At 38.5% G+C, this 25,495-nt stretch overlaps 1 protein-coding gene across 1 annotated transcript; it reads left to right on the forward strand.

Moving 5' to 3' along the window:
* The first annotated feature begins 1,480 nt into the window (after nucleotides 1-1,480).
* On the forward strand, nucleotides 1,481-24,507 carry BRMS1L (BRMS1 like transcriptional repressor). The gene is made up of 10 exons (XM_037395367.1): nucleotides 1,481-1,694; nucleotides 7,568-7,658; nucleotides 10,713-10,840; nucleotides 13,543-13,622; nucleotides 16,215-16,311; nucleotides 16,722-16,805; nucleotides 19,015-19,079; nucleotides 20,257-20,296; nucleotides 21,126-21,252; nucleotides 22,952-24,507. The coding sequence occupies exons 1-10, from the start codon at nucleotides 1,559-1,561 to the stop codon at nucleotides 23,073-23,075; spliced, it is 972 nt and encodes a 323-aa protein (XP_037251264.1). The 5' UTR covers nucleotides 1,481-1,558; the 3' UTR covers nucleotides 23,076-24,507.
* The last annotated feature ends 988 nt before the right edge of the window (nucleotides 24,508-25,495 follow it).

Raw genomic sequence — 25,495 nt, forward strand, 5'->3', positions numbered from 1 at the left:
AATCATAGGTGTTTCTCGTCGTATACTTAAAATTATAAAAATTGCGGTGGGTGCAGAGAAAGCATGCCAGGTTCTGCTGGGTGCCCAGCTGGCTACAAAGCGAGAGGCAACGGCAACAGAAGGGATGGAGTTCACACAGTGAAGGATGGGAGGCCGTTAATTTTGTCTAGTATTTGTGTTCTTGGAGGAGAGGTGATGCACCTACCTGCACTCCTCTCGGTGGAGGCTGAGGGAAGTTAGTTGCTTTGGGTATACAGAGATGTGGGAGAAAAGTGACTAATGTACAGCGATAGTTACTTGTGGGCAAGGTGGGCAGCTGTCACCATGGAGGTGGACCAAGTCCTTGGGGAAGCTCAGAAGTTATTAACTGCCTCACAACTTAACCTGCTAACATCCTTCCAGACTGTGGAGGCTGACTAACTCTGAGTCTCTCAACGTGAACAGCTGCTACCCGGCAAATACAACCTCAGCTTTGCTGGAGCAGCACATCACATCAATGAGACACACAGTGCTTTCCTGCTGCTCCTTCACCTGGCCCAGACTTCAGAAGTGAGCCAGTGCGGTACACGTGAGCTCACCGTCGCCACAAAGATACCACCTGTGCTTACCTGTGGGCCACAGCTACCTGTGTATTTTGTGACTCTTTGAGAATTCCTGCCAGACTTGCATATGTGCTGAAGTGAAGCTGATCAGTCCCTCGTAGCAAGGAGACAGTGGGACAGTTTACTCCAGTAAGCGCTGCTTGTAGCCAGTACATCTTACGTAGCACAATTAACAGCCACAGGCAAACAACAGAAAAGTACTGATCCTCAAAGCCAGAAACCCCATCCCAACCCTGCACAAATTGCAGCGTATCTGCTTAGTCCCTTCCCCCTGTCTGCTCTCAGTGGTTGCCGTCAGCCATAGGGCACAAAGTTAAGTCGAATTTAATTTAAAGCACATCACACGAGCGTGAAAGTGAGGCACACAGGCTCTGGCAAGGAGGTGGATATTCACAGTGAACCCTGTCCTCTGGACAGAACCCTGAAGGCCAAGGGGAAGGCGAGTTTCAAGGGCCGCCTTGCCCAGCTCCTGGGCAGCAGCGCGGGTGCGGGGAGACGTGAGGCCCCGCGTCATCCCTCCGCAGCTCCGATAGGGAACGGCAACGGCTGAACTCCGGCCCCGCAGGCCCACTCCCCCGCCGGGGCCACCTGCAGGAGACGCGGGCAGGTGCGAAGCGCTCCTAACTCCGCCTGAGCGCAGTGGAGCTCTCCGTGGCGAGCGGCCCCACGCATGGCCGGGGCAGGGGGTGCGGAAACCCCTCGCCCCCCGCCGGGCCCCTCACGGTCCCCCCACGGCACCTCCCTCTTCCCCCACGCCGCTCCCGGCAGACGACAACTCCCAGCATGCACCGCGCGCGCGCCGGCGTCGGCGGCTGGCGGCGCTCGGCCAATGGGAGGGCGCCGAGGGCGCCAGGCGGGGCAGGTTGCGCAGGGGGGAGGGGCGGGGCTCTGGGGCCGGCGGCAGCGGCGCAGCGGCGGCGGGAAGGGCTGTCCCGGGGCTCGGCGGCAGCGGGACGATGCCGGTCCATTCCCGGGAAAAGAAGGAGAACAACCACGATGAGATGGAGGTGGACTACGGGGAGAACGAGGGCAGCAGCTCGGAGGAGGAGGAGACCGAGAGCTCGTCCGTGTCCGAGGAGGGGGACAGCTCAGGTACGGCAGCTGCCGCGGGGGCGCCGCGGCGGTTCCCTCAGCGTCCGGTACGCTGCCCCGGGGGGAAACCGGTCCCGCCCTCCTGGCTCCGGTGGCTGCCGGTGCCCACCCCCGCCGTGACCCCGCCCCGCGGCCCGGCCCGGCCCAGCCCGTGCTCCGGCCCCGGGGCTCCTCTTCGGGCCGCCGGCCGGCGGGGAGGGACGTGGCGGGGCGCACGGGCCGGAGGCCCCGCTTGGCCCGGAGCCGGCTGGTGCCCGGCTGGGCCGTGTGGGCGCTGCGGGCTGTGCCCTGCTGGGCTCGACTGCATGGCCCGCAGCGGGGTCCTCGGTACGGGCTGCACGCAGCGGCTGGGCATGCTGGCGTACGTGCGGCACACATCTGTGTACATATATGTACGTGTTTCCTCGTATGCAAAATGTGAGTTTCAATCAGATGTTTTGAGGCCTGTCTTTAAGGGGGCATTGGAAGCCCTGTCAGTACGATTGGCCTCTTCTGCAATGCATTTCAACCTCTGTTGAAGATCCCTTCCTTTTTCCATAGCTTCCTCTGGACTGTGCAGTTTGGATGGTACTAGTAGGTGAAATCCAGTTTTAAAAGGATTACTTTTTCAGTGCTTGATTTCCACTGTGTTAGAAGAAGGTTATTATCTGTTCAAACTTCTCTTGTAATTACAAGGGGTAAATTATAAAATGGTCACTTATTGGGAAATGTGCTGATCATCAGATGCATACACCACTGCTCTGGAATCACTAGGTCTCCATAAGTAAGTAGGCCCCGTAAGCAGGATCTTTGTTACTTGAAGGGCAGCCGAAAAACAGTAGCTGTGTTTGTTCAGTGCTAGCTGTGGTCCTGACATGGGTTTCTGGCAGTTTAACTGATGTAGAGTGGTGTGCTGGGATCCTGTCCCATGCCTGTACTAGCACATGGACATGTAGCACGAGTGCCAGGCTTGGCACCTTGGAAGGAGTGGGACGCTGTGAACTAGACAAATTAGGGAGCTGTGAAATTATATTTTTACGTATGTTGGCTTGTGATTGATTTATCTCTGTGTGTTAAAGCCTTCAATGTACAGTTAATTCTTTTTTGTTATTAAAAGATCTGGGAGATCTTGAATATTAAATCCTATGGCTTTTATATTCACGCTGACTGATGCTGTTCAGGAAAAGTCCCGCTGTGGCCATTCCATGTGGACTTGTGGACCTTGCCCTTGCTTGGGCTGTGCATGAGCTAGCAGGGTGCTGGAGCCCCACAGCTGTGGTACAAAGACAGCCAAGCTGACTCATCAGAAGTAGAGTGAAGACTACTTGTGCTGGGAAGTGTGGCTGCCATACTGGGAGAGATGTCACTCTCTTAGACCTTGATCTGAGTTAATACTGTGCCCCAGAGTTGATTCCCCAGTGAGGCCTTGATTAATCCACAAATCCAGGTAATCTGCCCATGGTTTGTACAGAGTTTACTGAGTTTTTGTTGGGGTTTTTTGTTTGTTTGTTTTTTCCCCCCATGTCCATCCCCCATGCCTTTGAGCTGGCAAATATTGCTGACTGAACCCCATTTTACAAGTTAGGCTGCTGGTCCTTGGCTGTCCACCTGGATTGAATTGCTGGCTGCCATCCTTACCCGCCTTCCTGGTATGCTGTGCTTTCCTGTCCCCTTTGTTGCACTGTCTTCAGTGCTTTTTGGGCCTTTGTATGCTAAGCTGTCAGAAAGACAACACGTTGAAAAGGTAGCTGTTGAAAAGGTAGCTAGGGAAAACATCTCAGTGAAGAGTCTGGTATGTAAATGGCAGGCACTGGGGACTATGTGATCAGTGATTAGATCTGCTGCTATTGACCTGCAGTTTAACTTGTAACTTGCAATTTTGTGAGAATATGTAAACACCTCCAACTTTGATCAGTTACCAGGACACCTACACATTTTTGTGAATTTGGGACTAATGACTTGCATGGGTTTAGACAAGAGGTCTCCTGGAACAGGGAGTTCATTAGTTCTGGGCTGTTCCCTCATCTGAGGAAAGATCTTGCTTCTCTTGTCTAATGCAGTGCTACACAGGAGACCTCTTCAGTGAGTGAACTGTGGCCCTCATCAAGGTATGGGCTTGAAAGAGTCAGCAAAATTATTGTAAACATAGTGATATTTGTGTCTGTGTTAGCAACTAATTTGGTAAAATAAGCATAGAGAATAAGTAGTTCTGAGTAGATAGTGCTGAGGCTCCTACACCTCCAAAGTATGTGGGTTTGTTTCAGATTATGTAGCCTGAAATGAGTATGTATGGTTGGAAGCTGCTTGAAGGACAATTCATTGTTTCAGACCCTTGTGTTCTCCATAGATGTTGGAAAATATCTGGCCAGTACCTGAAGTGAAGCTTTGGGTTTAACTTGATAGGAAAAGAGCCTGATCCTGTGTTCACCAAAACTGCTGCAAACTGACCCAGCAGTGCCTGATAAAGTGGGCCAGTCATGGGGCTGGCTTCAAAGCTATGGTGTACTAAAACTTGAGTGTGTATGTGGCTTTTATAAAATTTGAAGTTAACATATCCTCAAAGATGCTTTGGTTGATTTTTATTGAAGGCAAATGATTCTGTTTGTTTACCCTTGTTTTGGTTTCTTTTGGGATTAGGGAGGAGGAAGGAAGAATTGTGTTTTAAGTGAATGTAGTCTGTGAATGTTTCTTTAAAACAATACAAGAAGTTCTCCAGATAATTTCCATTGAATTCCACAGAGAAATGCTTTTAAGGGAGCACTTAACAAGTGGTAGTTACAGGAAATTACATGCTTGTCTCAGTGTCTTGACAAATAGGAACATAGTCCATGGAAGCATATTGCTCCTACAGACATAAGATGATTAGCACCACAAAAAATAAGTCTTAATTAAAATTAGTAAAAGTAAGGATTTTGAAGGGAAGAACTTTTTTTGTTAAATTTGTCATTTGCTTCCATTTGGCTTCCCCTCCCATCCCCAGTAGATACCTGAGAATATGGGAGGTGTGGTTAGAAGCGTTAACTTGCCCTTAGAGCTGGCACTGTTTCTGCCCTGTTCCTGTTGATGCTCTGTATTTGGTATAGGGTTTTTATTGACCAGGATATAGAATAGCACATTAGTACAAGTAAAACAGCCACAAATTATGCTCACCATCTCAGATGAGATTTTGGTCATTTTTTCGAGCACTTTATATAGGCCACAGCTTATTAAAAAAAAAGCTATTTTAGGCACTGTTACATTTTAAGTACTATGGGATTTTTTTGTCTTTAAACCAGGCTGCCCTAGTTACTGAGTTGGCTGCTTGAATGTAGTAGGAAAAGAATGACTGTGATTTTGGAAGTGGTTAAAAATTGCCTAAATTGTGCAGTATGAAACTTTGTTGGAAATCTGAAGCATTGAGACAGGATGGGCCTGTTGTTAGCAAGTGATTTAATATGAAATGAGGAATCTTCTAGCTCTAGTGGTGAAAATTCTCAGCTGGAACATGAGATTTGATCCTAAAAACCACTTGCTTTTTCAATATTGCGTATTCCCCAATCTGTATGTTGCTTAAGGCCATGGGGAAGAAGTTCAGTAACTGGGGAACTAAGGAGATTTCAGGACTCTGAAAATCTTCGTTTTGAGGCAGGCTAAAGGTGAAAGAATTGAAGAGTGAGTTAGCGTGTGAATTGCCATTCAGTAGAATGTAGGCTTCTAGGCAGAAAGTCAAAGACTTTTAAGTGTAGCTGAGAGGAGATTGGAGAAAGCTATGTGTTACTTCATTGTCTACAAGAGTCAGCTGTGCCCTCAGATAGCAATGCATTATACTTTCCTTGCAACACAAGTTTAAAATGTAAGCAGCAGTCCTCTTCCCCTCTGACAGTGAGTGTCACACTGATCCTCAGCCAGGGTTACAGTTCAGTTTTCTTTATTTGTAGTCCCTAAACAGACACGAACAATAAAATCCATGTCAATTTAAGGAAAAGCTTCTGGGTGAATTCCTTACTAAAACATACTTGGAACCAAGAGCATAGCTGAACACATCTGAAACAAGTACTTGAGTTTGAGAATAAAGTGGGAGAACTGTTGGCATCCCTGTGCTTGTTCCTGTCTGGCTTCACAGGGAGGTGCCTTCAGATTATAAAGAAGCTTTATTTTTATAGCATATAAATGCTTTAGACAATTCTCTGAGTAATATGACTGCCACATTCCTTAAGTCTGACCGAGTTGAAAGTTGCCCAGTCAATTTTGGCTTGATTATTACATCAGGCATCGAAATGAAACTTTGCTCTTTAATCTGATGTTCAGCCTAATTCTGGGGTTCAGGATCTACCTTACTTTTGAGAACAGTATCTTAAAATAAAATAATGTCTCTTAACAGCCTGATACTCTCTTACCCCACCTTCCTCAGTGTGCTAAACATTCAGTGTATTTTTTTATCTTCTGTCTTTAATCTGCTTTCAAATACTTAGATTATATCGTGTTTTAAAACTTTGTACATGCTGTCTTCTTGTTCTAATTGTAATGTGTCAAACTGCAGTAGATCTTTGATTTGGACTTGCACCATTGCAATACAGATTAATGCTGCTCCACTGCCTGTTAATTTTCATATCCAGGCAGAGAAGGGCTAGTGTAGTTTTTAGTCTTTAAAAGCTTGCGATATTTTCAGGACGGAGCTATGTGAAGAAAACTTTATACACTGAGGGTCCAAGTGGAACATCTGAGTTCGTCACATCCTCTGAAGTAGCTATGCTGGCCCTGAAGCTGCTACTTTCACCTCATCATCTTTGCAAATTGCCATACTCTTTTTTGCAAAACAGTAAGGATGAAGACTTCTGCATGTCTTCTCCAACTGGTTGGTAATTGGTCAGTTGTACCATAATGGTAGAGAGCTAATTCCTGGAGATACTGCTGCTATAAAGCAGTTCCAGGACATGTAACTTCTGATTACAGCTTAACAAACCCTTTTTTTCCCTTCTGGGAAGGGTGGCATAGAGTCAAGAATTTTTTAGCTTAGATTTTCTGTTTTCTAGTCTAAGATAAGGTAGTGGAGGTAACAACTGATGTTTAGTAGATGTCTATGGCAAGTGTCAAAATTTTGGGCCCAAAAGTGGGTATTTATTATACTTTATGCTTATGTTTACTAGGTAAATTAAGAAAAAAATCAGCAATATAAATAATACAAAAACCAGTGGAAATAGTGTAATATTAATTCCTCTTGCTAAATAAAAGCATATAAAATCAAGTTTCTGCAAAATTATAGACTTCGCAGGTTAAGAAATGTTTCATTAGAGATGCAGTCATTTTAAATGGTCATTAAGATAAACTACAGATGTTCTTACATTAATATTTCAGCTTTGGAGTACTCTCCCAATTGAACAGCATGAAACCTGCTTTCAAAACCAAGCATTACTTTTTTTAAAAAATATTATTAATGAAACAAAACCTTGAATTTTATATGTCAGATGCAACGTTGAACCTGTACTTAATTTTCAGGACTTGCTTTTGCCCATACCAACTCGGGATACACTTGAATTTTCAGTGACGGTTAATAACTCTTTATGTTTAATGGTGCCTTTCTTCTGGTGTGATACACAATGTTTAGTTCTTCTGTTTCATGCATTCTTAGGATTAGTCAGGAAGTGTAACCTCTTAAAGTCTTACAGTGACAATGTTTCCTGTTTTGAGGAAGTAAAAAAAATGGTTATGGGGTTTCTTCTAGAATTAGATCAAAATTTTCTTACTTTGTAGTTTGTATGGCAAGTGATTTCTTGTATTCTGCTATAATATAATAATGATAATCTATTTATGGCTAAAATTCAGGCTTGCTTCACATTCATTTGAAACAAAATACCCAGTTTATTTAGATATATTACATTGTTCAAAAGAAATTACCTTTTTTTTTTTATTTTTAGAAATGGATGATGAGGACTGTGAAAGAAGAAGAATGGAATGTTTAGATGAAATGTCCAATCTTGAAAAGCAATTTACAGACCTTAAAGATCAGTAAGTATTTTAATGCTTTTAAGTGCTTCATTTGAGGATCCATTCTGTGAGAATATTGTGTGCAGCTGGTGTTTCTTTTCTTTCGTATGTGAAGAATAAGGATTGGGAGTTCTGAAATTATTTGCAGGCAGTTCCTCTAAATACTTTTATGTATTTGTTTATTCTCTGTTTTGCTGTAGGAATGGTTTTGAAGTGTTGTTGCTGTAAAGGGCTGGTGTGAGTCTAATTGCATCAAAATGCTCTAGCAGAACCAAGGAATTGTGATGTTTAGTGAAATCTGTGATTTTATTTATTTTCTCCAGATCTTTCTCATCCTTTGACATATATGGGACAGACCCAAGCACTGTCTTTGCTAAGTAAGAAATTAGGGCTTTTTTTGCAGGGTTATCACAGCAGTTTTTATAGTTGGTACCCGATACCAATACTAAAAAAAATAGAAAATACTGTTAGCTCTCTGTAGTTGCCATAATATCTACATCAGTATTAAAGACCTCATAAGGTCTTTTTTACTTTAGAAGAGATTAAATTAATAGCCACAGTTATTTAGAAGTGAGTCTCATTTGTATTAGAGCATACATTGTATGTATTTTAAGTTTTTTCACAGGTGCACAGACAAGCTAGATACATCTGTTCCAATTTAAATTGGTGGTAATTTGGCAACTAACTTAATCGGGTACCTGACAAGTGAAACTTTGAGGAGACCATGTCTATTTTTGGACATTTTTAACTGAATTTTAACTGAAAATCTGGTCAGTTGTCATTACATTTCAGATGTGTGTTTCTATTGTGAGATAGTTCTTTCTGCTACAGAACTGAGACATACAACTTGCTTTGCCTAATGGCACACTGCCAGGTCTATCAAATAGGGCCTGAAAAGGATTGCCCAACAAGCAATTTCTTGCTGCAGTGTCTAGAGAAGGCTGTTTGTCCTGCTGCTCTTCTTTGGGCTGAGCGTGGAGCTACCTGGGAGATGGAGCCAACTGACGAGTATTGGAACCAGTCGGTACTGACTGATTTGGCATTTGGAAAACTGCCAGCTTTTGCGTTCAGTCCTACTCTTCCATCTGTTGTGTGGCTTGGATGACTGAAAACAGTTTGTGGAAACAAACCTTACAGGAATAAATAGGAAGGAGGGTCATCTTCGGAAGGAACAAACAAGTATTTTGGGGGGTTTAGGGGTCATGTTTAGGAGGTGGTAAGGCTGTGGCAGGGTACATTGTGTAGACACTGGTTAGCTGAGAGATCAGGGTGTTTGTAAGGGCTGGAAGAACTTCGGTGGTGGGAATACTGGCAAAACAGCATTAGAATGATGGAAGAAGGATTATAGGGAGGAGCAGCTGTGAGTAGGGGGTTGATAAAGTTGGGAAAGAAGAAAAAGGTATATAAACAATAGGATGTGTAGTCACAACCAGTAGTAGAGATTAAGTGATTGTATCTGCTTCCTCATCTTTTTTTGGGGAAACTGAATTTGCTTGCTATGAGAGAAGTGGGATTTACTGTGTTGATAGTAGTTACACATTTTAGGCAAATCAGTGTTGGAAAGTACTGGATAAACAGTTTTACTCCATCAGCTGTTGCATGGTATCAAGTGCTGGGAGCACCCAGTCCATAACTGCTTGCTCTGATGTAGCTGGAACTTGGTGCTGTGTAACCAAATGTTAGTGACAGACCAAGTCATGCGCTGTGCACCCATGCTTATGTTCTAGCTAAATAATTCTGCTGTAGCTCTGTGTTAACGATTGTGCGCGTAGCATGCTTATCAAGTATTGAGCCTGACAAACTGGATGTTGATCGGCTGCGGGCTGTCAGTTGACTGCAGAACAGATTGTGTGTATCATACTCTTAATAGTTTGCAGGTAAGAAGGAGGGGAGTGATCATGGACTGTTGCTAGGTTAGGTATGCATGCCTAAACTACAGAGTTGTAACCAAAAATCATGAGCAGGCTGGTGGCAGATGGACAGGAACTATTTCTCAAGGAAGTCTTGATGTATCAGCATACATGAACTTTCTCTCATCTAGTTCATTACTTTATCTATACACTTTAAACAATTAAAAAAGCTACGTCCCTGTCCCAAAGACATCTGTTACATCTGTTTACACAAATATAACAAAGATATGTTTATCTGTTTACACAGATAACATTTGATCTGTTCTTAACAGAGTTCATGCATGTTTGCCTTAATTTTACAGCTTCTGATTGTGGGGTGCAAAGTAAAAAATGAGAACAGGAAAAGCTGGTTATACTGATGATTCTACCATTGAACACTATTTTGAAGTTATCAGTTACAAACAGCGGAGCTTTATTGTGATTGAAGTACTTGTAATTGATATTATATTACATTAAATTTTTTAAAATGCAAGCAGATTTCTTCATTGTCTGCCAGTAAATATCAGCTTTTATAGAAGGAATGAATTCTAGCTAAAATAAAATTATTTTAAATACACTTCCTTTTGGCAGGAGTGGAAGATGTCAGTTAGAAATTATCCCATGATATTTGTGATAGTATGCAATATGTGGATTTCCACAGGAGGTGAGATGAGGGTTGCTTCAATAAGAGCCTGCCTCTCTTTTTTTTCCTCAGTTTATGGTAGGGTGGGAAGAGAGATGTCAACAGAAAAGCAAATGGGTGTTTCTGTCCACAAAATGTCTAACTTTCTCTCCCATGATGTAAGCCATGTTGTTTTTATGTATTGTAGCACCCTTTCCTGTCTTCCTCTTCTGTGTTGATTCACCTCCTATTCCACCTTAATCCTATTAACAGCTGTGCGATTTTTTTTTTTCCTCTTCTTCCTTAGAGATGGAGATACACTTCATTTTATCATGACTTTCTACCTGATTGTCTGCATGTCTTTTCCAGAAAGGGTTAATAGACATGTGGAATATTGTTCAAAAAGAAAATATGTATTAGGAAATTCGAATGGTAACAAATGTTAACTTTGCTTCAGTGGGTGTTCCAAAACAAAGACATGCAGAATAGTTCTTTAAAGATACTTCTTCTAACTTGTGTTTGCTTTTAATTAAATACTTATTTTTAAATTTCTATTATTTTAAGACTTTACAAAGAAAGATTAAGTCAAGTGGATGCAAAACTACAAGAGGTCATAGCTGGAAAAGCACCTGAATATTTAGAACCGTTGGCAGCTTTACAAGAAAATATGCAAATCCGTACCAAGGTGGCAGGTAGGCATGTAAAATGAGTATTGCTGTATCAACAGTATGAACTTGCTATGCATTTTAAGGTCAATCTTAATTGTTTCTTCAGAATTGTTAAATGTGAGTGTGTTTTAAAGTTAGAAATACTGTGGTATGGTTTTAAATGTAAAATATTTTTCAAGTCAAAATGAATAGGTTGCTGAAGTCTTTGCACAAATTGCCTTATAACATTACACTAAAAATATGACTTTTTAATGTTTCATTTAATGGCTGTCTGCTTTGTGTAGTAAGCACAAAATTAGTGAATTAAAACCTGATAATTTTTATTAGAAGATTTGGGATCAAGTCTGCACACTGGTCACTGTTGAAGTGAAGAGATATGTAGGTGCTATCTCATAAAGGGCTTGCCAAATCATCTTAGATGATTGTGTTTTTCTTGATCTTCTAGTCTGTGTCTCTTCTACTCCTCTGCTCCCATCCTCCTGTTCCATCTGGGGAAGTAGGGAAGCTGTCCTTAGCAGTTTTATCTAAGCTGCATTTGAATTATTAAAACTAATGTTTAGATAGGTTTTTACGCTCATCAGAAGAAGCATGCAAGGACTTTGTCTTCCTACAATACCACTGTTCCATAAGACTATACAGTTGTACCCTGGAAGAAGATAAAAGTTCTGTACTTCCCTACTGTAAATTTTTTTCATGTTATAGCTAGACTCCTTTAGGAGTAATTCAGCTGTCTAAGGGTTACCTAACACAGGCTGTCAGAAGGCCGAAAGGAGAGAGTTGTGATCTCTCTAGCCAGAGAAGTTGTGCCACTGTCTTTTTTAAGAAATCCATCAGAAATGTGGTGCAGGCAAACTGTAAAATGGTAAACCTGCTTATACTTTTCATAATACTAGTGTTACTTGAGGCTATTCAGTATGTCTTCATTAGTACTTGTGGCTTCAGGCTATGAAGAGAATTTGAAATCTTTTGGTCCATTGCATTTCTCTCCCCCCTGGTCTATTCCATGACCCTTTTCTTCAGCTGGAATGTGTGGGGTTTAAGATCTTAGTCCAAATGTAGTTGACTAGTCCTAAGTAGCCCACTTGGGTTTCACAGAAGGTTCACAGTTGAACTTGCAGAAGGTTTGATATAAAAGCAACCTTAATCCAGGCTTTTGATTTTCAGTTTTAAGTGCAACTGTGTCAGTGCTTTTATGTAGTTGGATATGGATAGGCAGCATATTATGGATTCTCCTGATTTGTCTTCAGCAGCACTGAAGATCCATGTTCCAATGTAAAAAGAGTCCAGCATAAAAACAATGAAGTTTCCTTGAAGTTGAGACTAGAAATCAGGATTATTTGGGTTTTTTTTTTTTCTTTTGTCCTCAAGTGAATGAGACTGATAAAATTATTCCAGAGGAAGCAAGAAACTGCAGAACAGGCTTATTTGCTCTTTCTGTTTGAGAGCCTTGACAGAAGTGGGTAGTAGCAGGGCTTGAGCTCCAGCAGGTAGAAATAGGTCCTTAGTAGTTATGTGAGAGGGGAGGGAGGAAGGGGTGGTGGTGGGAGAAAGAAAAAGCACTGAACTATGGATGTAATTGCACCTGTAGTAGAGAAGAAACTTTTGTTTGTCTGCTCTCTAAGGCACTGAGCACTATTCACACAAAATGTAGGTCTTGACTTTTTCAGCAAGTCAGGAATACAGCTGTTTCTTCTAGATGTATTCATGCCTATACTGCTTGATTTCAGGCTAATAAGCAGTGATTATAAATTGGTAGACCTATATATGCCAGTCAGCCATAAATATTACAAAAAAAAAAAGGCATCATAACATACTGATGTAAGAAAAGAACATCTTGAATCTAGATCAAAAGAGACTTCACAGCTGAAACATGATTGACATAATACTTTGCAGTTCGTTACCAGCAATTCCTCTGAAAAACAGTATTGTTACTTTTGTACTGTATTAATTTATAGTCAACTGAATTCTAAGGGAAGTTGGTTTGGGGAGTTCTTCACTTGCTAGACAGCACCAACGTGTGTGCAAACTTAACTGCTCAAGATGATAATCTGGAACAATTTGTGGTGTTGATTCCATTGAATATATTAAATCAAGTTCTATCTTTACTTGCCAGGTATTACAGTTCAAATATCTTTCAGATTATTTCAGCTGTTTGGTAGATAGGCCTGCAGAAATGTATAAGAAATGCTGCCAATACTCAAAAGCAGTATCCTTTGTATCATGAGGTGGCTATTTCTAAGAAAAGAACATCTTGTTAATTGATATAATTAAGGTCATGCGCTATAAAGTAAGCGTTATTCCAGATATTAATTTGTGAAAGCTTGTTCTTTCATTCAGTTTTCTAGCTATTTAAAACTTTGATTAGAGAACAGAACAGGCCTTTTAGTGCTTCATGGATTTGAAAACTGAGAATAGCCAGGATAATTTGATCAGAAATGAGAAATAGACCTACTTTGTAAAGTTAGTGTGACTGCTGGTGTAATTTGTTGACTGATAGGGGAAAAAATTAAAATAGCATTTATTTTTCCTTAGATCTTCAGAATTAAGGGATTACTTGTTCTTATTTCACTCTGTTATGCAGTTGGCCACTTTAAGTGCCTAATATAATATATCTGTGTTTTCCACTATGTGCATGTTTTGGGACTTGCAGGGAGTCTTAAAAAGAGAATTCTGAAATCATATATTAGCTAAAGTAAGTAATATTGCTGTAATTTGTCTGATTACAGGTATCTATAGAGAGCTTTGTCTGGAATCTGTGAAGAACAAGTATGAATGTGAAATTCAAGCCTCTCGACAGCACTGTGAGGTTGTGCCAGATATTTTACATTGATAGCTAATCTCATCTAACTTTACTGTGTCATGCTTTGCAAGTTCTTTGCATGTTTTTATTATTGCTGCTGTTTGCTATTTGAAAGAATTGCCTTGTGATATTTAAGCCCACATAAGAGGTTATTCAAAGCTTATAAAAATTAGCTTTATGTTAGTTTGGCTTTGCATATAAGTATACCTAAGGTTTCTTATTTTCATGAAGATTCTTATTAATAGATTCCAACATGATTTTTTAAACCTTTGTTATAAAAAATTACCAAGAACAGTAATGAAAGTATCTGACATGATTTAGCAAAAATTACCTTATATTTTAATAACAACAGTAATAATAATAATGATGTCTTTTTAAGATGTCTTGGCCAGCTAGTGATAGAGTTGTCATTTTAAAAACAGTTACAGGAAATATAATTTCTTTCCTTGAACATAAACATTTAAATAGGGGGTACCGGGGTACAAATACTCAAGTACATGTATGCCCAATGCTGTAACACAGCTGTTCAGATCCTGGGATTTGCACCATAGTACTCCTTGACCCCCTGTTACAGTTGCTTAAAGGTGTTTTCTTCTGAGTGGTTCTCCATATTCCTGAAGTGTGTGGCTCCTACTATATGAATAAAGCAAGAATGTGCTTATGTACTTTTTTAAAAAAAAATTCCATTTTGTTGACGCCTTGGAGCAAGGTATAACTACTCATTACTGTCTTCGCTCCTGTGAATACTCCTGAGGTTGGACAGAATGCAGTCAGACTTGCAGGGTTTCTCACCTGTGATTGAATGATTTGCTATGGCTATATATTATTCTTCTTTAACATGGTCCTTGCCCCTTGTTTTGCTGTTTCTATACTGTGAAACCTTCAAATTTTAAATATTTGCCATTCAATAAGGGTCTCTTGGGAGAAAAGCTCTTTAAAATCAGCAGTGCTGCTTGTAGAATCACTGTTCCGCTGGAATATAACCATTCAGCAAGAACGCCTCTGATGCTTGTAACAGCTTTTCACACCTTGTTTGTCACCAAGTGCTTGAAGCAAAACATGTCTAAACACAAAGACTATTCAGTTTTAAAATGGAATTTTAAAACTGTCTCAGAACAGATAACACTCATTTGGCATTTCAGGTATATGTAAGAGGTTCTGCCTTTTCAGTTGCACTGGAATTTTTTTTATAATTAGGGTTTGAAAACTGTATGAAAGCAGGTCTTTGTAATATTTAAATACTTTGTAACTTGAAGGGAATGATAAACATGACAGCCATTTAATAGAGCGGGGTTCTTTGTTTTCGTCTATTCCTCAACTGTTTTGCTTCATTGCAGCAGACTATCTTAAACATTGGTAGAGGTAAGTTTCTGTTAGTATGCTGTGCTGTGGGCAGGAGCAGTTGAGGTGTAGACATTTGCTGACTTGGCTGTAGGGACTGCAGCTTCTGGTGGAGTCATGGTAGCAAATAGCTAGATGCAGTGACTTGTGCTGTTGAAAGTGTTTTTTCAGTGAGCAAGTCCAAGCCCTCTGTTTTCCAGAGTTGTTTAAAAGATGTTCCTCTATTTTCTACTTCTGTTTTAGGAAGTGTGCAAGCAAATCTATTTCCTTGAGGCTTGGAACTCAGCTTAATTCCAAGTACTGGTTTAGAGAGTTTATTGGTTTTTTGATGCTGACTTTAAAAGGGTAACTGATCTATATAGCTACTGTGTAATTTTGGTATTGGTCCTAGGTGGTGAACTATAACTGAGAACAATTTACTATAAAGCTAATTTTCTTGTTTTGAAACACTTGGAGATGCAAGAGAGTGTAGACTGCACAAAGTGCTGTAGAAAGTTCACGTCGGTGTGGTTTTGTTTGTCTTTGTATATAAAAAGTGCTAATGCTACACCTAACATTGAAGGCATTATGTTAATTTATTTGGATCAGAAATAGCCTTTTAAAAGGACAAACTAGCTAACTTTTCTAAAGCAGTACTTTAAAAGTGTTTCCTACAGCTTTAAGGTAGACAGTTTTGCTTAGAACAACTATCTAGATTATTTTATGTGCTCAATAAGTTCTTCTGTGGGAAGGTATTTTTCAGTTCTATGAAAACAGACAATTATAAATACTGTGGTATTAGAAGATAATTCTCTATGAATGACTCCAGGTTTATTAATATTGGAGACAGCTTATTAAAAAGCTTTCCATGAAGACATTCACTTTTCTGATTTGTAATGGAAGGTGGCATAGATGTCACTACTTCACAGTTATTCATTGTGAATAAATCTTTGCTATCCAAAACTAGAATACTGTATTTGTGTCAAAACACAAACAGCATGCAGCTAGATCTCCAGAGTAACTTTTATATACTTAGTTATTCTTGGTACTGATATTTGATAACTATATTTACACTTATGCCAAGTGAGCGTGCTTGTCTTTAAGGACCTAGGATCTCATACTAAGAAAGTGGATAGAGGGAAATGTCATATGCTTTATGAATTGTGAAAAATTTTCACCTAAAGCTACTCTTACCTTTCTCCCACTAAGGCTTTATATTATCATATATATATTTAGATGATAGTCATGTAAAAATGTGTAATTTCTTGCTTTCTTCAGAGTGAAAAGCTTCTGTTGTATGATACTGTACAAAGTGAACTAGAAGAGAAGATTAGAAGACTTGAAGAAGACAGGCATAGCATTGACATTACCTCAGGTGGATAGAAGTTCAAAGTTTGGGTTTTTTTGTTTGGTGGTGTGTGTTTTGGTTTTGGTTTTGCTTTTTTACCTTAATCTTCTGGTGGCTACTGATTAGTTGACTGTACACATAGTATGTCTGGTGAGTTTTGGGTTATCCAGTAGAATGCTATTCAGCTGTAGACTTTGGGTGGGGAGTAGAGTTTAAGCTTAAAACAAACTTTGGTCTCTTAATTGTCAGAAACCCTTGTGTGTATTGAGAGTATTAATCCATTGCAACATAATCATGTAACACTTTCATTTTGTTCAGAAACAGCACCTCACAGAAAATGTGGTGCTTTGCATTTTTGGACAATGTTTTCTGCTGTAGAAAGAGCTAAACGTGTAAGCATTTCTGATTCATAGCATATTCTTATTATGTCTTTCCAGAATTATGGAATGATGAGCTACAGTCCAGGAAGAAAAGGAAGGATCCATTTAGTCCAGATAAGAAGAAACCTGTTGTTGTATCAGATATCCTTTTACTGAAATCATTGTTCTTTCTAGTAGTGTTTACTGTTTAATAGCTAGTTTTATTACAGATGTCATCAATAACAAGTTGAAATGATAGTGTTTTCTCAAAATAGATGTTTGTCTGGCAGATAGTATTCTAATTCAAATTAGAGAAACGATGTTGATACATCCCATTATGAAAATTGAAATTAAGGTTCTCTTAATCTAACTGCCAGTTTAATATAGAGAATATTTCTGAAAGTTGATTTTTCTAACTCTTCAAAACTTAGAGCTACAAGGCAAAAACACGAAAAGGTTAGGCATTATGTTTACAAAGTGAACTTGACTTGTGTAACCTCTCCTGTATAGCTTTGCTTCTCATACTGGGACATCTTTACTTAATTTGTTACATCTTAACAATTTCATAGACTTCAGAACCTTCTGATTAAAAGTTTAAAATTCCAAGAATTGAGACATTTGACAAGTTGTGTATTTTTGTGGGTCTGGGGCTCCCATAGAGTGAGTATAGTGTTTTAAGAATTTTGCATTGATGACTTCTTCATAGCTGTTGACAAGCACGCAGCGCAGCTGAAACTTTTAAAGATATAACACCAAAGAGACAATGTCATCTTTCTCCAGAGAAAGAAAGAGATGCCTTTGTAAACGGAGTGTTCTCTCTACTCCTACCCCCAGCTTAACATCTTTATAGGGTAGACATGCAATGGCTTAGAAGTTGTCAGAATCATGGAGACTACCTAAAAGAGACAAACTTCTAAGTATTGATGTTGTATGGTATAAAGGCCTTTTTTTATTGCGAAGTTACTGCAAAGTTTCACAAGGTTTTATAACATTAGGAGAAGGGGGAAGGAAGAAGTTCTGAAAAAACTGTCATCACTGGGATACCTTCCTTCAGGATGGTTGATTTACTGGAACACATCCCAGATAGATTATTTGTCCTAATAATGACTGTTCTTCCATTAGGACGTGTCATAAATTCAGTTTAGTAGAGATATTTTTTAACTAGTGCTTAAAAGCAAAGTGGTATTAATCAGTGCAAGTTTCTTTTTAGCAATTTCAGTGCCAGGTTGTGTGAAAGTGTATTTTCTTTACCTCTTGGTCATCCCTGTGTTAGGGATGTCCATATAAGTAGCATCAGATTCTATGAATTATGAGCTACCTTGCTATTTTAGAATGCATTCCAAACAGAAAATACTAACATAGTATTAGGTCTAAAACCCCAGCAATTTCAGGCAATACATAAAGCTGAGAATTTTTAAGTTGTGCACTAAGTTAATTTGCTCTTTTAGCTTATGATTTTAGAACACTTATGAACTTGACAGTTTGTACTGTCCTGTGGAAAGCAATAAAATAAATAAGCAATATTTATAAATTACAAATAAAACCCCCACTAAAATAAAAAAAAACCTAGAAATTTTACATGGTTTTTGCTTTTTAATTCTTTAATTTAGAAGAAAACAAATTTGAAAATGGCTAAACATTTTTAAAATTTCAAATGGAATGCAAGTTAAAGCTCTCAAGTCCCATTTTAGGAGATTTAGTTTTCAAACATTCATAGCACCTTTTTCTAAACTTGTTTTTCAGAGATGAAATGGGGAGAAACAAAGTAAGAACTGAAGACTGTTGTAATGAAATAGATGTGCTATGTGGAGTTTTGTTTTGAAGTTTACATATTGTTCTAATACACAATTTTTTACTTTACAGTTGATAGAAAGGGGCTTTGCCTTTATTTCCTGTTTTCTGGATATTTGATATTCAGAGGTGTGCTGTCTATACTTTTCTCTCAAACAAATATGAAGCAGAATACTGTAAAAATAATGATTTTATTATAGCTGATACTAGTGTAGATGCTGATTTGCAGTTGTATATTGAAATTGCAGTGAATTTTAATGTAATTTGTAGTATTGCAAATAAAATTATTTTTTAAATCATTAAGGATGGAAGTTGTATCACATTTGTTTATCTTATCCTCATGTTGAACTCCAGTAGTCTGAACAACTGTCTACATACTATTACTTATCTTTCTTAATAATTTTTCAAGTGTACTTCTAGGTTGCATAATTCAAAGATGCATTTATTTTTGCTGAGCTTTCACTTCACGTAGGTATTCTCTGTGTGAAAGATGGGCGGAACAGAGCTATTAATATATTTGTATAAACAAATTAGAGTATTTTTATTATTGCTGTTTAAAAGTTTTCCTTAACTTTTCCACGCCCCTATATAGTTTATATGTTACAAGATCTTGATATACTTGAAGACTGGACAACAATAAGGAAGGTAAGATGAAAAGACGAGTGCCGGTGGCTGTGTTCTTGTCTAGTCCTTTTGCCTCTTAAAAATACATAAATGTGTTTCTTGCATGATCAAAACTGAACGGGTTTTTATTTCTTCAGTAGTTAATTGCAGTTCAAGCTATGTTACTGCTGCTTTTTCTGACTCTACCCAAATTGCACAGAGGAATAGAATGAAGTGGTGGAAAAGGTTATCTCTAAAATGGGTAGTCCATAATTTGCCATGACTTATTGATGTATTTTAAAAAATATATTCAGCTTTTAAGTGCAGAGTGCCTTTTTCAGACCTTTGCCATATTGTTAAAGTAACTTTGTAATGAAATGCTATCCTTGCCTTGCACCTGCAGTCAGAACATTTCCCCTAGTACCCTAGTGCTTCCCAGCTTACGGAATAGCAAACTACTTAAGTGAATTCAAAAACTTGGTGGGAAATGGCTTTGAGTCAATTTCCATCCTGATTTATACTTGTACATATTTCCTAAATATGTAAGTAAATAAGTAGTAAAATGTGATGCCTATGTGATAACTTGTCTGATGTTTCTCTTCCGATCACATCAGAGGAACAGACACAAAATACCTTTCCCTTGGTTTCTTTCATGTAGTGTGACATGATTTTAAACAATAGCAACAAACTGAGAATCTACTGGGGATTTTGCCTTTTCTGGAAATAAGTTAAAAAACCAAGAAGTGAACAAAAAGAGAAACTTGTAAAAATGCTTGGAGTTTTTTAAACCTACTTTAATACTGTGTGTGACCTAGAGTTTATGTGAGTGAAAATTTGTGAGCTTATGAATATAACCTATGAGTCAAAAGAGTAGGTTGTTTATATAGCATTTTGTTTTTCAGAATGAGTTTATGTAATTTTGTATTTTCTTGACAGAAGTACCTAACAGCAATTTTGAGGGTTTAATTTAGAAAATACCCTGAGTTATCTGAAATTAAAACTTATTAAAGAAGGTGATTTTTTTCACCCTCAAAATGCTATTTTATTTAGTTACAGAATCACCATTGAACACACTTTTATTTTAGATTTGTTCTGATTCTGCCTTTTGCGTATAAAAGCAAGTATCCTGAGCTACACTGCATGTAACTTCACAATTATAGCTGGCAGTTAATTAAAAAAAAGACTATGCTTCCTGACTCAATTTTCTTTGTGTTTCAAGGCAATGGCTACACTGGGGCCACACAGAGTAAAGCCAGAACGTAAGTAAACATAATCTGGATTCACAAGGCAGAACTTGCTATGTGCAGTGATGCAAACTGCATCTAGGCAAATCATACTTATTTTGGCCCTGGTGTAGTGATGGAGGATGGGGTGAGGTGGCTGGAAGATGCGGCTTCTGTCTTTTCCCTCTCTCAGGTGCTGATCCTTGTAGCTCGATTGCAGGTGATGGTGTTGACAGGTGAATTCTAGAATTTTTTCAACAAAAATTTAGACTTCTAAAAGTGGGTTACACCAATTAGTAGTAGCGAGTTATGCCAGTGTTTACACAAGATGAGGCAGGAAATAGAGTGTCTGGACCCTAGGGGTGCTTTCTGAAGGATGCTCCCGTTCACTGCAAGCTACAGCCCTGAAGCAGAGCTATGAGAAGCACGTCAGTGGTCAGTGCTAGGTAAAATCAGATACTTGAAGGTGGTGAGTAAGGAGGAAAAGGGAGAGAGGAGACAGGGAGGTGGCGTATTTCTTTAGCAGCGTATTCCTACTTGCATGTTGTGGTAATGTGCTGATGAAGTTGTTTCAGGTTCTGCCATTTGAAGTCTTCTCTATACTGCATTACTTCATTTGTGAACATTCATACCTGCGATATGAAGGTTATGAGAAAGATAGCTTCTGTGTGAAAATGGAAATATAACTTATCTGGCTGGAAGTAAGGTGTCTTGCTTCCAATTTTCATGCATTCTTGCAATTATTAAGAGAGAGGCTACTTTGATAAAGTGTGTATTCTGTGTAAATAAGTTGACGAAACTGTATTTAAACATCTAATTAACTTCTGCCAAGTCAATATTAAATTACGTTTGTTGATCATTTTAGCACCTGTCAAATTGGAAAAGCACCTGCATAGTGCTAGATCTGAAGAAGGAAGACTCTATTATGATGGAGAGTGGTATGGACGTGGACAAACAATATGCATTGATAAGAAAGATGAGTGTCCTACAAGGTAAAGATTATTGAGTTTATGCAGCTCTGTACATTCATGTTAAGCAGTAGCTAGGATGACAGCGTTGAAGAAAAAGGCTTCTTCGAAAATACTGCTACCTTAATAACATTTATTAGTTCACTTTGGAAGATAGGCAATATCAAAGAAGGCTGAGTGCTGAACTTCTGGGAGAGGCTAGTAAAGGTTGGAATTCACCGAAGGTAATGAGGTGTTTGTCAAGTTAAGATGTCACTAACAATTTAAGCTGAATAGCCTTTGAGTAAGTTTTTTTGAGAATCTTGGGGTTTTGTTGCTTTGACAATTTGATCTGTTGGCCCACCCAAAAATAATTATGGGAAACCGCTTTATACCATTAAAGTTAAGCTTTGTTTTCAGTTGATTAATGCTGTGAAGGAAAAGAGGTGGAACTTTTTTTACAGTATTTCCCTCTCTTAACAAAGGCTCTACCTGGGAGCTGTCATTTTGCAGTGCAAATTTTGTTGAATGTTTAAGATGATACCTAAATGTATTTTCTCTGTATGGATAATATTTTTAAACTCTAAAAGGTGGGTATATTTAAAACAATATTTTAAATTAAATGTATATCTTACCTTTTACTGAATGGGGCAAATCAATCTAAGCACAGTGTTGATTAAATATGCACAGCTAACCAGGAAAAACAACGTCATATAGCAGTAGTTTACTGTAAAATTGGCTGTTTCTTTTCTTCCCTGCGTATGGTGAAGGGGAACAGATTTTGGAGATTCTGGTGTTTGTTCAGGGCTGAAACAGAAAGGTATTTTAGTAAACTATATATTCTTCCTGGAATGTAAAAAATTCTGAATTAGTTTAGCAGAACATAGCAGTTACACTGGGCCAAAGAAAGATCTTAGTATCCTGTGTCTGACAAAAGCCAAAAGCTGCTGATGCTTAACAGGGCAAGCATACAGCTGGAACTTTCCCAGCCTTTCGAGATTTTAGCAGCTTTTAAGGCTGAAGAGTTTCCTGGAGGGAGTTTTGTCATGCTCAGTGTGTGATAGATCTTTCTTCTGTTAACAGTTTCACTCTCTGGTTTTGAGCCTTTTTTTGTCATCAGTTCTAGTTGAAAAAAAAAAAATTTTCCTGGCATGTAAGGGGAGGCAGTTGTGTTCATTATTTGTATTAATGTTTACCACAAGGAGCTTGAAAGCAGGGTTAATGTAAGAATGGTTCAATAAATCAGGCTTTGACTTTGTTTCTTATGGTCTTGGTATAATGACTAACAGTTGAATACTTTTCCTGCGTTAAGTCTTGGGCTTTAATCTGTTTAACTTTTTTCCAAATGCTTTGTATTCAATGTAATTTCTGAGTATGTTTTCCAACAGATCTGGTTTTTACCATGGTAGTCTATTGTGTTTTCTATGGGTGACTTGTTCTTTTAAACAATTAACATAGTTGTACATGTTGAGAGTTTTCTCATAGGAGAAGAAAATAGATAGGTGGCTGAAAAATCAGCTACCTCCACTAAAGACTTTGATAACATGCAGTTATCAAAGAATTCTGTTAAAACTATCCTTACAATGCAGCCAGTATTTTTTGGGTCTAGCATTTACAACTAATGCATGTTTTTATTTACTGTATGGAAATACAGCTGTGGTTTTGAGGCTATTTATTAGCTTATAAGGTTTCTGAATTCTTCTTGTTTTTCTTCCCCCGACCCTTCTTCTCTCATTTTCTGTAGTGCCATAATTACAACAATTAACCACGATGAAGTTTGGTTTAAAAGACCGGATGGAAGCAAGTCCAAGTTGTATATTTCTCAGCTACAGAAAGGAAAATACTCAATTAAGCATAACCACAACTGACTGTTGCAAACCAGAGATGAAACAAGTGGTATTGCCATGCTTGATGTGCCATGGGGTGAAAGTTGTATTTAAGTGTTTTGTATTCCTTACAAATTTACAGCAGTATCTGATGTGTATTTGTAGTGCTGTATGTAAACTTCATATGGATGGCCTTCGGAAACCTGAGGATGTTAGATCATGTGGACGGATGTTTTACCTCTAAGTTGGGTCCAGTGCCTAAGATTATGAAGTATGCTCTTCAATTATAATGTCTCAGAACTTCTCACATTTGTAAAATGAAAAAAAAAAAAAAAAAATCTCTTTGGTGACCAGTTGGTGTGATAAAAATGATAACCATAATTACCAGCAATTCACTTTGTTTTCAGTGAACATGTCATGCTTCTCTTGTGGATGTAAATTTAGCCTGTTCAGCTGTTGCTTTTGAATAGATTGTAACATGTGTAAGCATTCTTTTATCCAAGATGGACCAGTTTATTAAAATTATTGCCCTCAACAGCTCTGCTAGTACTGACTGTTACATTTTGTAAGGTTTATTATGTAGCTTGTTCTGAGAAAAAACCAATATTTCGAGCTACATTTTTTTGAGGAGCACTTTTCTAGTTTAGGACCCTATTCCACAGTAAACAAATTGTTGGTGGCATTTTTTCTTCTTCCCCAGATTGCCTAGAAAAATTTATGCATAAAATAGGCAGTGTTGCTCCAAACCGTGTTATATGTAGCCCACAAAGAACAACTGCGAGGATTGTTATGTAAATACTGTTGCATGCTCTGCTTGTTTGGTCCACAGTTGTATGAAATACTATGAATCTCTTTATCAAAAGGAAAGTATTTCCCCAGAAATCATGTATCTGGGAAAATTTACACCGACTTTTTCACCAAACACTTTTCCAAATTTCTGTACCCTACTTCATCTTACTCAACACCAGAATTATTTCATGCAGCTTAGAAAGCTGAATTTCTCTCAAATCTTACTGTCTAGGCCACAGAGAAAAGTCCTAAATCTTTGATGTTAGTGTGATGTGCTTGGAGCATCTAGAATGATAGATGGGATTGCTGAAGAATTATTAATGCGTTGGTTATGTGCACTTTAATCTCCACTTATGGTGATTCTTCTTGGAGAAAGAAAGCATCCATTTGCTTTAAATGATCACAGCAAATAAGTATTTTTATTGTAACATATAAATGTTTTATTCCTATATTGTCTCTTCTAGTGCAGGGTGGTAACTACTTTCCCAACGCCAAATCAGTTTCTGCTGAGTGATGCTTTTCTACAATTCTGTGACATTATTAATCAAATGTACATAAAGTATCAATTGACATGTTGGCTTTTAACAATATGAACTGTATGTATACAGTTGTTTGATAAAGTTTTTGTAATAAAATATTCGTATTTTTTAACTTAGTATATAAATAAATCATCTGTGGTAGTGGACATCTTTATGTTGTTTTGCTCTTTGGTTTTCTAGTCTTGCTGGAATTGCTGTTCTACCAAATGCTAAAGGGGAAATCTGTTTAAATTTCAGAAGGCCTAAATCTTCTTAAAAACATTTGACTTGCCCTTTTTTTCCTTTGAATTTTCAGTTTGTATGTATATATCTTGTTTCTTTGTTTTTACACTTTTTTTTAATATCTTATGGAACCACTGTTCTGTGCTGTTTATAAATCAAGTGTAAGCACTGTTAAGAACCTCTTAGCTATTGACGTGCTTGAAATGATCTGTATTTAGGGCATGCTGGGCACCCTACACTGTTTCTGTGGTTCACCTCTTTCCTCTTCTGTATTTTGAACCTCTCTAGATGCAATTGATTATTTCTAAAGCTGTTTCTAATCTGACCTCTTTTGGGTGCAGAACTTTGCTTTGTGTAGCCTTGCAGTTCGGACTGACGTTTGGTGAGCATGGCTGCTTTATTCAGAGTATCAACAGGACACCTAATAAGCACAGCAGTATGGGTTAGTGATCAAACAACTGGGATCTACCTGTTCTGTTGCTGTAAGTCTAAGAAACCGAGCTATGGCTTTCCTTTTAACACGTAATCACTTCCCTGTGTACAATTATAAAGGTATGAGGTTGGTCTTTTTTTATCATTGGCTAATTGTTTCATGCCTAGACAAATCATATTTAATACATGCTATATATCTTTTTAGTATTTGAACAGTTAATGGTTTGCGCACTCCATCATAAAATCTAAAAGGTATCTTCAACAGATTTTTTTAGTCCTTTGAAGTCCATTAGCCTGTTGTCCATCTGTTTTATCTTTTACACAGCTACAGCAAAGCTTTTCAAGCCTCAGTAGCATTGTTTTAACCAACAAATAGGGTTAAGATCTGTAAAATGCTGAAAGGAGAAAGACGTTGGGCATATCTTCTATTCCTTGAGATACAATATATGAAAAGGGAAGTAAATGAAGAGTAACAGGCAT

The sequence above is a fragment of the Falco rusticolus genome, chromosome 7, assembly GCF_015220075.1.
Source record: "Falco rusticolus isolate bFalRus1 chromosome 7, bFalRus1.pri, whole genome shotgun sequence".
In the NCBI taxonomy this organism is placed as follows: domain Eukaryota; kingdom Metazoa; phylum Chordata; class Aves; order Falconiformes; family Falconidae; genus Falco; species Falco rusticolus.

What these genes read in the sequence shown, in the direction of transcription:
- BRMS1L (XM_037395367.1), top strand. Translation starts at nt 1,559, where the DNA reads ATGCCGGTCCATTCCCGGGAAAAGAAGGAGAACAACCACGATGAGATG. An exon ending in TTTACAGACCTTAAAGATCA is followed by an intron (nt 7,659 to 10,712) that starts GTAAGTATTTTA and finishes TATTATTTTAAG; the next exon opens with ACTTTACAAAGAAAGATTAA. An exon ending in ACACAGAGTAAAGCCAGAAC is followed by an intron (nt 20,297 to 21,125) that starts GTAAGTAAACAT and finishes TGATCATTTTAG; the next exon opens with CACCTGTCAAATTGGAAAAG.